Source organism: Dipodomys ordii, unplaced genomic scaffold, assembly GCF_000151885.1.
Source record: "Dipodomys ordii isolate 6190 unplaced genomic scaffold, Dord_2.0 Scaffold64, whole genome shotgun sequence".
In the NCBI taxonomy this organism is placed as follows: domain Eukaryota; kingdom Metazoa; phylum Chordata; class Mammalia; order Rodentia; family Heteromyidae; genus Dipodomys; species Dipodomys ordii.
In genome coordinates, this window is record NW_012267280.1 from 5,948,135 (window position 1) to 5,965,432 (window position 17,298).

The window sequence follows — 17,298 nt, forward strand, 5'->3', positions numbered from 1 at the left end:
ACTTGGAGTAAATGTTGGTTTGGGGGCATTCCTTTATTTTGTATTTTACTTTTTTGTTATCTTCAAATAGTTGTACAAAAAAGTCTCCTTCAGCATGCCAATTTACGAGCACCCCTTCTGCAGTCATCCCGCCTCTCCTGCCCCCATGGGTGCCCTCAGGTTACAATTCACGAGCACAGGCATCTGGATCAATGCCGCCCTTCCATGGTTATCCCCGTCTCTCCGACCTCAAGTTACATTCATTTATTTTTTAAAAGTTGTGTGCAGTGGGGAGTGTAGCTTGGTGGTAGGGCACTGCCTAGTTCAAGGTGTTAGAACATGGGTTTGATTTCTAGCACCACAAAAGTGAGAGGAAGGGAGAGAGATGGAGAGCAACAGCCATCCCACCAAAAAGAAAAAAAGAAAAAGATACGTGATTGACCAACAGCCCAGGGGCAAGGCGAGCGTCTCCCCTTCATTCTGGTGGCAGATGTGAACGCCCGGTGAGGATGATGCTGATGGGAACTTAGGGATCTGTGCTCCCCGCTGGTGGCTGTACCTGCTGCGGCCTCCTGCAAGTCCCTCTTTAGCAGGTGGCCAGGAGTTCCACCAGCCAGGCCTCTGGGACACGCCCAGAGCAGATGGTTAGCTTAGCCTTGAGAAGAGGAGATGAGGATCTGAACCTTGACCCTCATAGAACTATCTGCAGATTTTTTTTGTATGATTTCCTCTGTCCTGAGCCCAGACCAGACCATTTCAACCAGCATGTCCAGGAAAAGAGTGGCTGAGGGAGTCCTGCCTTTCTCCAGGCTGCCCTTCAGTGGAGAAGCCTGCACATGGGGAGGGGGTACAGAGAATGCTCTCCACTGTGCATCACAGCTGAACCCAGCTGCCTCCCATGTCCAGGAGACCTAAGCTTTCCAGGATGCTGAGTGCAACTGGTACACCCTGGGGGAGTAGAGTCAGCCCCCCACTCCAGACATGTAGGGGGTCCCGAACTGAGTCTGCCAGGCACTGGTGGCCCTGGGCAGAGGGACGTCACTCAAGGGGACCTGAGAAAGTATGGAGACAGATGACTCTGCAGGGGCCATGGAGGGACAGAGGCAAGGATGGTGGGCAAGGCTGTCCAGAGAGGCTGCGGGGAGCAGGGGGGCTTTGCTGGAAAGGAAGGTGGCAGGGACTTGGGCCTTCTGTGGGCAGCAGATGCCCAGTTGCCTGAGCTTGGAGTTCCAGGGAGAGGAACCGCACCAGGTGTTTTGCAGAATCCACAGCAATGTCTACAGGGTGGAATGGCGCCCCGGCAACACCACACGCCTCATGGGAAAGCAAATTCTCCTGGCCCAGGTGTGCTTCTGAGCTTCCCTGTGATCTGCACAACACCAGCCCCATGTGGAGACCACAGACATGGACAAGACAGTCAGATCTGGAACTTCCAGATAGGGTCTCCACTGCTGAGCTCTGCCCCATGACCAAGAAGTGAATAGACACCCAAGCAAGCTTCCTGGAGGGAAGTCTGTGAGCTCCCTGTGTCTGAGTGTGGGGCTAACCCACCCTAACTGGTGGATGGTTTCCTTCTTCGTCTCAAAAAGTCTGCTCATTGGAAGTGGCGCTGTAGCTCAAGCGGTAGAGCGCTCACCTTGAGCTGAAGAGTGCAGGGACAGCGCCCAGGCCCAGAGTTCAAGCCCCATGACCGACCAAAAAACAAAACAAAAACTGCTCATGGGCTCTGGTGAGGTATTCGTGCTTTATCCAGTGCTCCTGAGAACTTCCTCCAGAGAGCCTGGCCCAGCTGCGAGCATCAGATCACCCAGACCCTTCAATGGTGCATCTCCTGAAGCCAGACATCTCTGAAGATGATCCTCACAGTATCCAGCCTCAGCCTGGCACCAGCATTCCAGGAAGCCGAAAGCAGCATGTCTGCAAAGTGCAATCTATATAACAGCAAGCCTTCAGTCTCTCCTGCACTGGACGAAGTCCAGGGATGGCAGCAGCACCCCAGGCACATACCAGGGCACAGCACAGAGACGAAGCCAGAGTCCTATGACACCCCTGGTGTGCAGCCTCCACTCCCAAAGCCCTTCTGAGGGCTGGGAGAGCTCACAGTCCCAGGGGATGAGGGCCCAGCACACAAGCAGGGCTTCTGCAGGTACAGAGCTGGACCTGGCAGCGGCACAGACCTCAGACCCCTGAGGTCCAGCTAGCCCGAACCCAGGGCCTGCTTATGCCCCACACTGTGACCACACTTTCCACATAGTACTTTATTGAATCCTCACGATGTGATACCATTTTCTCTCATAGAGAAATTGAAGCATGCAGACTTGTGGGGTTTCCAAAGACCAATGGTTGGTCAGGAACAAAAACAGGATATAAAACCAGGCAGGTCTGATCTAACATCGTGTATCTATGTGAATGCTGCCATTTAATTTCATCTTTAATTTCAGTTCATCGGCTGACAAGTATTTATTGAATGGCCTTTATATGGAAGATACTAGAGAGTGGCAACGTGAAGTCATTCAGACCTGCCTGTTAGAACGTCACCTAGATCACGACATATTGCAGAAGGCAATTAGAACAGCAGGTGACAGAGACCCTGAGGTGACAGTGACCCTGAGGTAAAAGTGACCCTGAGGTGACAGAGATCCTGAGGTGACAGTGACCTGAGGTGACAGAGATCCTGAGGTGACAGTGACCTGAAGTGACAGAGACCCTGAGGTGACGGAGACCGTGAGGTGACAGAGATCCTGAGGTGACAGAGACCCTGAGGTGACAGAGACCCTGAGGTGACAGTGAGCCTGAGGTGACAGAGACCCTGAGGTGACAGAGACCCTGAGGTGACAGAGACTCTGAGGTGACAGTGACCTGAAGTGACAGAGACCCTGAGGTGACAGTGACCTGAGGTGACAGTGACCCTGAGGTGACAGAGACTCTGAGGTGACAGAGACCCTGAGGTGACAGAGATCCTGAGGTGACAGTGAGCCTGAGGTGACAGAGACTCTGAGGTGACAGTGACCTGAGGTGACAGTGACCTGAAGTGACAGAGATCCTGAGGTGACAGAGACCCTAAAGTGACAGAGACCCTGAGGTGACAGTGACCTGAAGTGACAGAGATCCTGAGGTGACAGAGACCCTGAGGTGACAGTGACCCTGAGGTGACAGAGACCCTGAGGTGACAGTGACCTTGAGGTGACAGTGACCCTGAGGTGACAGAGACCTTGAAGAGACAGTGACCCTGAGGTGACAGAGACCCTGAGGTGACAGAGACCCTGAGGTGACAGAGACCCTGAGGTGACAGTGACCTGAGGTGACAGAGACCCTGAGGTGACAGTGACCTGAGGTGACAGAGACCCTGAGGTGACAGAGACCCTGAGGTGACAGAGATCCTGAGGTGACAAGAGACCCTGAGGTGACAGAGACTCTGAGGTGACAGTGACCTGAGGTGACAGAGATCCTGAGGTGACAGAGACCCTGAGGTGACAGAGATCCTGAGGTGACAGAGACCCTGAGGTGACAGAGACTCTGAGGTGACAGTGACCTGAGGTGACAGAGACACTGAGGTGACAGTGACCTGAGGTGACAGTGACCCTGAGGTGACAGAGATCCTGAGGTGACAGAGATCCTGAGGTAACAGAGGTCCTGAGGTGACAGAGACACTGAGGTGACAGTGACCCTGAGGTGACAGAGACCCACAGGGAGACTGTGGGTACCACAGCCCCTTGGGGTGATCAGGACCTTGATGGGGACTCTGCTCCCAGAGGTTACATGTGCACACATCTCACACACACATGCACACACATGTTCACACTCACACCCACCCAGGCACACAGACTGGCTCAGAGTCAGACCTGGACAGATCTGTCCTGGTGGTTGGGGTGAGAAGGTCCACGCATGGCTTCCTGATGTCTCCCTGTGGCCCCTGCAGTCCCAGCAGGCTGGACAACAGGCTGGCCCCTGCTCCAGGCACTAGTCGAGCCTCTGTCCTCCAGCTTAGGGGAGTCATCTTGGTTTTCATCATACTGCGTTGCTGCTTGTGAAGCCTGTCTTCCCTCTTCTCGTTGCTGTTCAGGCTTTAGGCTCTGGAGAAACCAATGACGGGAAGACTTGCCAGAAGTGTATGCCGTCCCCAGCCACAGGCCACCAGCCTGAGCCATGAGTGTCACACCTCCCACCTCCCAGGGCAGGAAATGAGAGGAACTGGGTATGTGGTACGAGGGGATGGTGACGGGGAAAGGAGCAGGTCAGACTCAGAACAGTAGGTGCAGCCTGGCCTCAGCCAGGGAGGACCACCTTGTCCTTGCGGAGGGACTGGCAGGGGGCAAGAGCAGCCTGGCGGGGTGGAGGCAGGGTGGCCGGGGTCAGGGTGATGCTCTGCACCCCTCTGAATAGAACAGATTTGCTGAAGTGCTCTCCTCGTGTCCCTCTCCATAGATGGAGTCACACAGGAGACAAGGAATGTGCTAAAGGAAGAAGATCCAGAAAGCTTTCTTCCTGCTACCTGCCAGTTGGGGATGTTGGAGACACAGCCCTGAGCCTGGCCTTGCTACTCAGCGTGTGAAGACTTGTGGGGCTCACAGCCATCTGACAGAGGGGACACAGGCTGGTGGGAGCAGACGTGTTCACAAGACTAAAACATGAATCTGCACCCCATGCTCTAAACAAACAGCAGCATCACCTTGCCAGTGCCTGTGTGGCAAGCATCCAGGCCTTGTGCAGTGGGAGCAGCCTGGGATGGTGAGAATGGCCCTGCAGGGGTGGGAATAACCTGGTGTGCGGTGGGAACGACCAGTGTGCGGTGGGAACAGCCGGTGTACCAGCCTGGCCCTGAGAGGCTTACCAGCTGTCAACTCTCAACTTCTCCTGAAACCCAATCCTGGGGACATGATGCTGGGAGATGAATAATTCAGAGTGAGGCAGGAGGGAGCCGGTGGGCCGCCCCCGGCTCGGGCCATGGGAGGTGAGTGTGGAGACGAGGCGAGGGAGGGCCTCACGGTTCATGAATGTTTAAACCCAGTGACACTCAGCCTTTGCCCAGCCTTTGCAGACACCATCCATGCGAGCCATCTGCTGCTGAGGTGAACAGCAAAGGCTCAGCACCCCCTTCCTCGGGGGGCCTCAGGTCTCCATGAGAAGTGTGACACCCCTACTCCACCCACCCCACACCCTGGAGCAAGGAGGACTGCCCTAGCCTTGAATCTGGCAACCACCAGCTTGCCAAACATGTCCTGTTTCAGCCAAAAACTCTAGGAAGCACAGGGCTCGGCTGCCCGGCCATGCTGCTGAAAGGAGAGACGTAGAGGCCTGGCAGGCCCTGAAACCAGACCTACCCGGAGGCCCCAGGATGCAGCCCGCAGCAAAGAGACCAGATGGTGGAGGCATGCGCCAGGTCTGACCCTGCACACGCCGGCCACGTTGCTTCCAGCTGCCTCACCCACAGCTACCAGAGGCTTTAGCCTCAGCCTCTGCCTTCAACCATCCGGCTTAGAAATGGGCAAAGCCGGAAAGACGTGGGCACTGCCTTAGATGGGAATGGGGGCTGGTTGTTTAGTTCTATCAAGCATCCATTTTTGCTTATAGGATCAGGGATGATGTCTTTCTCTTTGGGGTTGTCATTGCAGGCTATAACGATCAGTGATTAAATTAGAGAGGCAGACCCCAGCCTCCTGGCTCCTTTCCCTGCAAAACATGTTTGTCACAAACAGAGCCTGTTAGTGTGTTTGAAAGATTGGACGCTGAAACCCAACGTTTTTACACAGGGTTTATCTCCCACGGAAGGCATTTTGTTTCCTCAGCAGCTAGTGGCATTTCTTGAAGCGTCACGAACAGTGAACGTCGTAACTTAAAAAGGTGGACCCATTGCAACAATGAGATGTACAAGACGTTATGTCGAAAAACGAACTTTTTGACTTTGGCCGGGGGGAGGGGGGGAGGGGGTGGAGATGGAAAGGAATGGGAAGGGGAAACAAAGGAGGAGGCAACAATGCTTGATAAGAAATGTACTCATTACCTTGCCCATGTAATTGTAATCCCTCTGTACGGTATTTTCACAATTAAAAAAAAAAAGGAAAAGCAGTCACTCACCCCAGCCTGGGAAGGTGAGGCTGGAGCTGGTTATTGGCTGGGCCTGCTGAGGTCAGAGGTCATTGACTGGACAGAGCCTCCTAGTGTAGTTTTGGCAAGGCAGGTGGGCAAGGCAGGGCTGAGCCTCTCCACTCCGAAAAGGAAGAGGAAGATCAGAACTGAGCACTGAAGTGACTTTTCACCGAATCAAGACCGGGCTCCGCATCACATCTTCAGATTTCCAGGCCTGTGTGCCCTGCGTTGTGACCATGCAACTGTTCTGGAAGCCTGAGGTCTCTAGCTCCCTGGAGAGCCAGGGCGGTGCGATGCGTCCATCCTGGAGGGGAAGCACGGTGTCTGGTGAAAGTCGTTTACCTGAGGTTTGTTTTCAGAGCATCAGTTCAAATGTCCTCACCTTCGTTTTGAGTGGTTGGCTCATTCTGGATCACATCTGTCTCGTGCTGTTCTAATTTCACGTTTTTAGATGGAGATTTTCCTCACTGAGCCATCCACAAGCTTCATTTCAAGAGACCTATCTAGGTGTGTGAGTGGCCAGGACTGCAGCCTTGTTCCTGGTTCTGTCTGTGGGCTCTGGACCCTGCCCAGAGCTCCCACCCATTCCCAGACCCTGCCCTGGGAGACACCAAGCTCCCTGCCAGCTGCAGATAGGGGCTGTCAGCTCTGCGGGGCATTTTGACCACAGAACTCTGGCAGTGGGCTCTGGACAGATGGCCGGACATCACTCCCAGCACCTCAGGGCCTTCTGCGCAAGATGTTCCAAGATGGCTGATTTGGGGTGGTGGAGAAGGCAAGGCCCTGCATTGCCTAGGACCTGGTTACGGCCAACCGAGGATGGCCTGTGCTGAGGGAGGGGCACATTTCCACCCTGGAGCAAAGCCTAAGAAAACCGAAAGGCCCACAGGGCTGGACGTGGTCCTGAGGTACTGCTGGTCCTCATGGCTCCTGCTTCCTACTCTCCAGTATTGTCCACCAAACAGAAGCTTCTGGAAAAATGGCCCCGCAGTCATATGCACCAGCTGCTGGGCACAGTGGCATGGACGTCTGCGCGCTCACAGTCCAAGCCCATCCTGATCCAGATGATGAGGCTGTAGGTTAGAACACCTGTGGGGCTTTGCAGACCTCCTCACACCCAGACTAGCTAAGGTGGGGGGAGAGGCGGCGGGGGGGGGGGGGGGAGGAGAAGCTCTTTGGCAATGCGGACACGCATTCCCGGGGACCCTCCAACAAGCACCTGGGTTGCTGCCCCCGAGTGGAAGGGGGCTTTCCATGGTGCGTACCCCATGAGACCCAGCTCAAAACCTCCCTCCTTGCTCTCCATTCTCTGTAGCACAATTCACCACTTGACATGTTAGAAAAGAATTTATCTCCTAGCTAGACACCCCTATTCCTGAGGAATATCAGCCATGCTGTGCAAGGTATCTGAACAGCTTCTGGCTGAAGGGTGGAGATGGGCTAGTGACTGTCCCAGGCCGCATTCAGGCACACGTCACCCTCAGAGCTCTCTCCCACAGGTCCCAGGATACCCCTTCCTCCTCCAGGCCTCTCCAGCCTTTGGTTAGCAGCCAGTTCTGCTCAGTCAAGCGCCTCGTTAACTGGTGTTTCTATACTTTGAGAGCCAGTGGAGTGCACATACGTGCTGGCAACACCAGGCTGTACACAGATCTGGACCTTGTGGGAAGGCCCCAGGAGCCACACAGACTGAGAAACAGAAGTGATGCAGATTTGGGGAAGAGAACAGCACTTCCTGGAAGTGTAGAATGGCCTCCATTTCCAGGCCAGGGCACTTGCCCTCCAGAGATGGAGGACGCCCTGCCTGGGCTGCTTTGCTCCTCTGTGAAAGTTTTCATCTCCTGCCATGGTTTTCTCTGCTTTGGTTTCAAGCATTTTTTTGGGGGGGTCCGGTCATGGGGCCTGAACTCTGGGCTTGGGCGCTGTCCCTCAGCTCTTCAGCTCAAGGCGAGCGCTCTACCATTTGAGCCACAGCGCCACTTCTGGCTTTTTCTGCTTATGTGATGCTGAGGAATCGAACCCAGGGCCTCATACATGCAAGACAAGCACTCTACCACTGAGCCACCTTCCCAGCCCGGTTTCAAGCATTTTGTACGTAGTTGCTTCCTGAAGCACTGTCATGAGAAATGCTTCAAAGCCCTGGTCAGGTGCCGTTTTGGTGTTTGCCCTGTTCATCCTTTTTTTACATTCAAATTGCTACTTTTCTGTTGTTCAGGATAATGTGGTGTCATGCCATATCCTGGCAAGGCTAGGTATTATGTGAGACTCCAGAGCTTGTTGTGAGCATCGATCCAGGTTGTCCTGCTCTGACGCAGGCCACAGGGAGTGAGGCCACGGGGAAGGAGGCCCTGAGGGGAGGGGCTGCACAGACACCTACAGGTCAGCGGAGACCCTTTGTTCACAGTGGGGTTATGTGGGGTTCCACCCACTGGCAAGGGTACAGGAAGGGCCTGCTCCTCCTCACACCTCTCCTGCCACTACAGGGCAGTGGTGTGCCCCACATCTGTCCCCCGTGTGCCCCACATCTGCCCCCCAGTGTGCCCCACATCTGCCCCCGCTGTTCCCCACATCTGCTCTCCAGTGTCCCCCATACTTGTCCCCGCTGTCTCCCATGTCTGTCCCCCACTGTCCCTCATGTCTGTCCCCCACTGTGCCCCACGTCTGCTCCCACTGTGCCCCACTTCTGCCCCACCCCCTGCTGTGCTCCTGTAGCACACTGTTCTACAACAGGGGTGGTGGTCATCTTTGTGGGCCCAGTGGGCTGGGCCCTCCCCTGTCCTTCAGCTCTTCTAGAGACCTGTATACCTGTGCCTCTCGTGCTTCTCCTGCAGCCATTCAGGACACTCAGCCGTTACATTCCTCGGGACCCTGGCCCTCTGCCCATCCCTCCCTACCTTCTCATCTCCATCTCGTGTCATCCTCCAAGGTCCTCATCCGTACTTGGCAGGCAATACAGAAAGGACAGGTGGGCCATCTTGTCAGTAACTAGACATCTACTTCATAGGAAGTTAAAATAAAATAGGTGATGGTGGACCCACTTTCCATGGTTATAACAAAAAATACAACCAAGTAATTCGTAAAGAAAAGAGGTTTATTGCCTCCCAGTTTTGAAGGCTGGACATCCAAGACCAGTGGCCCCATTTGTTTGGGCTCTGGTGAGAGATACATAGGGCAGTGGCTTCCAGGAAACACACAAGCAGGAGGGAAGACCCACAGGGAGACAGAAAGCCAGGAACGAGGGGTCAGCCCACCCTGCACACAACTCATCCTGAGAACCACAGAATGACCTAGACCTAACAAAGGCAGCACCCGCTCCCCAACAATCACCTCCTGCCAGGCCTTATGTTACCACACTGGGGACCAAACTCCCAACATGAGAACCTTTAGGAGACACGCCAAAACCACAGCCAAGCCACAGCCAAGGACGGAGCCCATCGCCTGCCAGGCGGCGTGCGGTACAATTCAGGCTGAGCTCCCTTATCGCAGTGTTGCTGGGTTGGGAAGCATGACAAGGCCCATCAAAGAATTCCATTTCAGAGAACTACTTTGATAAGGACAGGAGTAAAAACCAAAAACAACTTGAACACAGGACTGGAGAGTGAACGCAATGGCCATAGCTCCTCGCGCATTCATGCACCCTTCCCTGGAGAGTCCGGTCTTATCTTCCCCCAGGCCCTGTGTTCTACCGGGCTGTGCACACAGAAACAAGGAGCAGGGGAAGAATGCAAGCATTTTGAATCTTGTCTATGATACACACTGGTTCTCTAAGCCTGAGCCTTGGAGGATCCATCTGCTCCTGAGTTGGCACCATGGGGGAGGAGGGGTGCGGGAAGTCCCGGGTTCAGGGAGTCCCAGGTGCCAGAGAGTTGCAGGATACAAGGAGTCCACTCACTTGAGGTACCCTGGTCTAGCTGAGGACCAAGAGGCAAATGGGGCCGGTGTAACACAGCCGGTGTAACAGGCTGACCTCAAGTGACCCTCCCCCTCAGCCTCTAAGCAGCTGGGGTCACATCTACTTGGTCTGCCACAGTGCCCAGCACCACCACCTGCCTCCATTTCTCCTTTGTGTTTCTCCACAGCATCAGATGCAAAAGCTTTGACCTCCAGGACTTCCTGCAACTGTGAACTGACAGACTGAACAGTTTCCTGTTCACTGTTGTGCTGCTGGAATGCCCACATGTCTGCCCTACTCACTTCAGCCAATTGCAGGGCAGCGGAGGCAGCCTCCTGAGAGACAGAGAGCTCCGGACTCTGCAGAAGAGCACTATGGCCATCAGCAGGCCTTTGTGATGAGTGTGAGGTGGTTTGGCAGGAAAGAATGTTCCACATACAAACCACGGGCCTATCTGGCTAACGTGAGCTACATGAGAATCTCTATAAGACGTGCTACAGCATACAGTAGAAGTGCAGGTGCAGGTGGCTCAGAGCCCACAATTGAGAACATACAAGGTCCATGGAAGCATGAAACCTGCTGGGGAACAAGCAAGGGATGGGTGTGTGCAGGTTCACAGAGTGCATGTACATATGTATACAAATATGCGAGGCAATGTATTATGGGGTGTATATGTGTGTACGTATGTGCATGTGCATGTGTATGAATGTGTATTGCAGCATGGGTAGAGTCAGGGCTGTAGCGAGCTTCTGGCATTGAGGATATAAAGGTCTGGAATGGAGGGTTTCTCTGCAGAGGACTCCTGCTGGCTTTAGCACAGGCCAGTGTGTGCTGCCCAGTGCGGGAACGTCCATCGTGGAGCCTTTGCTGTCCATGCACTGAAGGGGCCAGTGTCCGCCAGGAGCGGAGAGGCAAGCTGAGGCTGCATGCAGTGTCAGACAGAACCACAGGTGCTGAGGCCAAGGAAGGACAGCAGAGACAGAACGCCTGTGGGTCTGGTCGAGCACTTTCCCTGAGAGACCTCATAGTGGAGGGTCCCAGGATCGCTGGAGAAGCCTCCTGGGTGAGGAGTTGGTGGAGGCCTCCAGAAGAACACAGGACCACAACCCACCCCCTTCCATTCAACACCAGTTTCTCCCATCAGACATTGATGCCCAGCCCCGCCCCCACGCAACCCTGCCTAGTCCTGCCCAGCCTAGCCCTGCCCAGCCAGCTCTGCCCAGCCCCACCCCACCCCACCCCACCCAGCTGGCAGGAGGCACTGGTGCCCAGCCCGTGTGGAGCTGTGATCACTCTGCAGGCTGGACACAGGTCAGTGCTCTGAGAGTGGATATTGACAGGACAGAAGGCAGGTGCAAGGTGTCCCTGGAACCAGGGACAAGGCCAGCTTGTACTGCATTCAGAATGAGAGCCAGGACCACTGGGTCCCTGTGTGCTTGCTGACCAAGCTTTAGGATGTGTGACACCCGCTTGCACGTGTGTGTGTGTGTGTGTGTGTGTGTGTGTGTGTGTGTGTGTGTGTGTGTGAGTTGCTGCGTGGCTTCTTCCCATGCTCCAGAGGATCCCGACAGCCACGTTCCCCACAGGTGGGTAGTTAGCCACAGTACACTTGCCAGATTTACAGAAAAAGGAATGGCCAGAGCATCCAATTGTACCTGAATTTGAAACAAACAAGTGTTCCAAGCATTCCAGAGGACACATTTAGTGTACCCACTGTTTGCCTGAGGTTCAGGTTGACTGCAGGACCTGTGTTGGCTACTGCCCAAGCACAGGTGAGGCAGAGAGCCTGTCAGCAAACCCACACGCCACGGGGACTTTACCTTCAACACCCTGAGCACCAGTCAGTCCAGATGGCAACAGTGGCCAGCGTGATCAGGGCCAGGCCTCTGCCAACACCACCATGGCTGCCTAGCCCCCTTTCCGAGAGACCCCTGCGATGCCCACTGTCCTGCCCAGGGCCCTAAACCACAGCACACTGAAACTGGCCCAGAAATCTCCAAAAGTTGATCTCTTACATCTCCCTGAGCTTCATGGAGTAAAAGGTATCACCATCACCTGTTCCATGTGGAACACTCTAGCAAGTATCATGGAAAAGGAAGACACAGCGCGCTGTTTGTCCTGTGGGCACCGTGTGTCCAGCAGCTGCAGGACTGCCCAGCGTTACCCAGGGCTCTGGCCAAGGTCCGGGAGGCTCGGATGCCTCCCCAGACACTACAGCACCGGATGCACAGAAAGACCAGGTTCCCAGGAGACTGCTTCGGCGTCTAGCATCACTCCACACAGTCCTCCATCACAGGCTCCTCTGCAGAAACCTCCAGAATCCTCCACAACACGGGTGGGCTGGGGGTTATTAGCAACATGCTCCTATAGGCATTTGTGCCTGACATGGTTCTCTGCCCAGGAGCTAGCCAGATGGAGCCAGTGGGCCCCAGCGGTCTTCCAAATGTGCTGGCTTCAGTCCACTTTCTCTCACAGGTAAGGAGGAGCAGCAGCTCAAGGACAGTGTGAAGACCTGGCATCCACCACACATGGTGCTGACTGAGGACCAGGTATCTATCACATGCAGTGCTAACTGAGGTCTGGGCACCTATCACATGCAGTACTGACTGTGGAGCAGGCATCTAGCACTTGTAGTACTGACTGAGGACTGAGGGCTGGGTATCTATCACACGCAGTGCTGACTGAGGTCCAGGTACCTATCACATGCAGTGCTGAGAAGAGAGTACCTATCACACGCAGTGCTGATTGAGGTCTGGGTATCTATCACAGGCAGTGCTGACTGAGGAGAGGATGCCAATCAAACATATCACACACAGTACTAACTAAGGACCAAGCCTTGGCCATCTGAGACTACTGTCTCCTACTTCTTGGGGAATGCTATGGCTCCAAGCTAAGACCAGGGCAGTCCCATCTTTGCTGTGCCCCGCAGGACTCAACATCCTTCAGGAGAGTCTGGAGTGGCGGCGGCAGCCAGTTCCGGGGCAGAGCCAGGGCCAGGCAGGGCAGGCTCAGGGTGGGCGCCAAGCCCAGGTGCCAGGGGGCAGTGGCTGAGATTTGAAGCTTCTGAGCTGACAGGGATCAGGCCTCCTCCGGAGGGGTCTGTGTGGGTATTATGGGACATGGTGCGGAGTCACGGTACTGCGTGGTGGAGAAGGTACACACTGAGCTCACGTTCCTACTCATACCAGCGCCCACACCTTCCAAAGCCGTGGTCTGGCCACACATCTGCACATTTGAGCATTTATACATTATTGGCGTATTCCATCTGGAATTATCTGTGTCTCGAGTGAAATGGGCAGGCAGAAGTAGACTAACACGTTTGAACACCCCTAGCCTGGGGCAGGCAGCCGAGCTCTTCTGCACCCACAGAGCGATTCTAGCTCCATCCCTGGGCACGCAGTTGCACAAAAGGTGTGGAGGTAACCCACACAGGCTGATGGGAACTGCATTGTCCCCACAAGTTCCACATGGCTTCCTTTCCTCCCACGAGCTCCACGCGGCTTCCTTTCCTCCCATGAGCGCCACAATACTCCCTTTCCTTGCCCATGAGCTCCACATGGCTTCATTTCCTCCCATGAGCTCCACATGGCTTCCTTTCCTCCAACGAGCTCCATGTGGCTCCCTTTCCTGCCAAGCATGGTCCCCTACCTCCCTGGGGACCACAGCTAGCAGACCAGACACATTCCTGACTTGGAAGCAGGGACCGCCGCCTCCGCAGTGACCCCTTTCATGTCATCCGGCATCTGCCCATCAGCGCGCCACACATTCAGTTCCCCAAAGATCCCTGTCTCAATCATCTCCTCCTGCCAGGGAATGGGACAGTTGCCAGAGGCAAATTCTTGGAAGAATTCCGTGTCCGTTTTGTCAAAGACCACACCTTTGACTGTGGAAAAGGCACCAACGTCCTGGATGTCCTTGGCATAGACGGTCCTGGAGTCTGGGATGAACGGGGGGATCAGCATCCCTACAAAGAGATGGGAGATGGGGGCTCAGAAGAGAGGGCAGTAGCCAGCCCAGGGCCTATGAACTCCATGAACACACAAAGGTCCAGGCTACCATTCCCAGTGCCCCCAAATGAGCCAGCCATGAGCTCACTGCACCCTACCCCACAGCACCCACCCACAAGTGACCCTGGAGCCCGTGTGGGAAGCCTTCTGGATAAACCTCCGCCCTCACGCCTGTGCGCTCTGCAAACTCCCCAAAGCCTTCTCAGGGATAGAGCTCTGACCCAACTTCCTGCTGGGGAGCAGCCTTCACACGCCTCCCCAGCCTCTCCGCAGCCTCAGGTGGGCAGAGCTGCTGCCCACGGTTGGGCCAGCTTCCTTCATGATGTGCCCACAGCTACCAGGGGCCTCCAGGAGCTGGGGTCCTGAGGAAGCCCCAGTGTGCAGCTGCACCCCGGCCTGCATCCTCAGCGCACACCACCTGTCCTGCGAGCACAAAGGTCACACAGGTACATATCGGGCCATGCGGAGACATGGGGTACATGTGCATACACACACATGTGCAAATACATGGACCTGTACACATATGCACACACATTCTCACCTGGGCAAGCACACAGCACAGAACAGACACACAGACACACAGACATCCCATGCTTCTGTCTTGATGACACAACAACAGCACAAGCGAAAGCTTTTCCCAAGCAGACAGCCCTGGCCGTGCTTGGGCTCTGGGCCCCTTTACAGGGCAGGCTGTGGAAGAGAAATACAGCAGGTCCCAAACTTTGGGTCCAAGGGACACACATATCCCCCACTTGACTCAGTGCCCCATTCTGGGCGTGCGGCAGCCGGAGGGCAGTGGGGGTGCCCGAGCACCCCTGTGGCTGCTGGCCAGGGCAGGCCCCACAGGTCACGTACCAGCCTCCAGCTGCCTCCAGCTGATGTCCTTGAACAGGGCGTGGGCCCGAAGTGCATCGCAGGACCCGTCCCGGAAGCCCAGGCGCTTCGCCGGGTCCTTCTCCAGCAGCGCCTCACAGAAGTCCCTGCTGGCCTGGCTGAACTTGTCAGGGTACTTGACAGGCTCGGACAGGATCCTCTGCTTCAGCTCCTTGTTCTCCACCTGCAGGGTGGACACACATCAAGCAATGCCTGGGACAGGCCTGGCGGCCTCTGACCTGCGACCCCCAGGTGGTGGTGGGTATTGGAAGGGAACAATCGACCTCAAGACAAACAAATAACAACAACCACCACCACCCCGTCCTGCTGCCAGAGTTGAGTACCAGAGGAGGAGGGAGAGGAGGAAAAGGAGAAGGGAGAAGGGGGAGAAGAAGAGGAAGGAAATGAAGAGGCTACAGAGCCGGGCCAGTGCCTGTCCAGGCACACCAGGAGGCCCAGGCCAGAGCACCCACTGGTGGCCTCACAGCAGTGTCTTGTACTAGAGTAGGGCTGTGTCTAAGGGCAGCACACTAAGCAGAAGCCCAGACTTGGACACCTGGCCTCTGGTCCCCTCAGGCCCACGTCCTGGGGCTCTGGTCTGCTTGTAGGTGAGGAAGAAGTCAGTTTTGCTCCCTTATTTTGAGTAACGGACTGACACCTTTCTGGGTTCAGGTGGCCAGAGGGCTGGGGGTGGCGTGGGGTGCTTGGGAGATGACAAGAGTACAGGAGCCCAGCGGCAGAGCCACCCGAGGTCCCCCTCCCCCCTAGAGCCTCAGGACAGCCCATGCCCAATGTGGCAGTGGCTCTGGGGGTCTGGAGAGGAGGACATGCGTGCAGCAAGGAGCCCTGACTGAGGCCGTCCCACGAGCCAGGGATCTCCGCATCTGAGGGTGTGTCAGGGGCTGGATGGCACCCTTGGTCCCGAGCCCTGCTGTGTCCAGCGCTAGGATGGACAGGGCCCTGGCCCTCGTTGTCCCCCTTAAAGGACCCTGGGAAAAGCAGCTTGCCCTCGTGGACGGGGCGCATGCTCACCCCAGTGTGCTGACGCCTATCCTGTGCATACTCCTGGGTGGAGCAATGTAAAAATCCCTCCCTGGCTCCACCCACACCTCCCAGAACCTGCACACCTCTCCCGTGGGCCAGGACACTGCCCAGGAGCAAGACCCCAGATGAGACACCGTGCCCCACAGGCCCTTACATCCTAGCACCCAGGTCTGCCCCGAGGGGGAGTCACTGTGGGGACCAACTCTGCCAATTGTGCCCCTGTGGGGCCCACACAAAGGACACCCACCTTCTCCCCTCTGGCTCGGAAAGGCCCCCTGGCTGCCATCATCTCGTACAGCGTGACCCCCAGGGCAAAGTAATCCACAGAGAAGTCATACTCTTCACTCCGCAGGAGCTCAGGCGCCATGAAACCTGCAGATTTGACACATGGCAGTCAGAGGCCCAGCTGCCTCGTGTGAACGTCGCCCTGCCACAGCTCCCAGCTGGAGACCTGCCGTGACCACCCTGAGCCTCGGCACCACCGCTACTAGAGACAGGAATCCCCTGATATCGAAGGACACGGAGCAGCACCCCGTCCTCCTCTAACTAAATACCAACAGCACCCCTGCAGTGACAACCAAAAGTGTCCCCCATGGGCAAAGTCCCCCTTCCACGCACATGATGAGAGGCCCGCTTTCCCCCCAGCACCCCAAACTGAGGGACAGTGTGAAACACACAACAACCAGCACCATGTGTGGCGTGTGTGCCAGGACACATGCAACATGCATGTGATGCACACACAGAGAAGCATGTTGGTGTGCGTGCAACATGAGTGCAAGGACAAATATGGGAGCACTGTGTGGCGAGGGCTGGGAGATGCAGACAGGTGCTGTGCCCTCCAGGCCCCCTCCCATGAAGGCTCCCATGTGCTCCAGGCAATCCGGAGGGGCCAGGTGCAGGGCAGAGCCTGCGCCCGGGACACTGGTGAGGCCAGATCCTGTCTCCAGGCACAAACATCCCTTAACACCTTATGAGGCTTTGCTACAGCTGAGTCTTGGTGCAAAAGTCACCGCAGGTGACGCTCAGCACATGAGACCCTCAGCAGGGACAAGGAGGCAACCACAGGGCGAGGAGGCCTGTGGTGACATGACCAGCTTAAGGTAACAGAGGCTGGGGGCTCAGCTCCTGTTGCCCATACGCCCAACCCCAGCAGCACCTGGACTCTCAGCCACTGCACAGCCTTCCTGGGAAAACGCTGTGAGCCCTGGGAAAACACTCACAGCTCTGTTCACAACTTGGCTGTCTACATCGAAGTCACCCACATAAAGACAAACCTATAGGATGACTGTGAATGGCTGCATCACAGCCACCACATGCAGACAGTTCTACACAGGAGAGTAAGGGATGTCAGCATCACAGTCTCCACATGCAGACGGCTCTCTACAAGAGTGTCAACCGTCTGCATCACAGTCACCACGC

General features: G+C 55.8%; 1 protein-coding gene across 1 annotated transcript in view; it reads right to left on the reverse strand.

Annotated features, from left to right (window-relative positions):
- Positions 1–13,615: 13,615 nt before the first annotated feature.
- Positions 13,616–17,298, reverse strand: part of Grk1 (G protein-coupled receptor kinase 1) — a 10,902-nt gene continuing 7,219 nt past the window's right edge. Inside the window, exons 5-7 of the mRNA XM_013022776.1 lie at positions 16,127–16,251; positions 14,818–15,019; positions 13,616–13,919 (exon numbers count right to left, since the gene is read on the reverse strand). Of these exons, the coding sequence (XP_012878230.1) occupies positions 13,621–13,919; positions 14,818–15,019; positions 16,127–16,251 (626 nt within the window). The 3' untranslated portion in view covers positions 13,616–13,620. The remainder of the gene's footprint in view (positions 13,920–14,817; positions 15,020–16,126; positions 16,252–17,298) is intronic.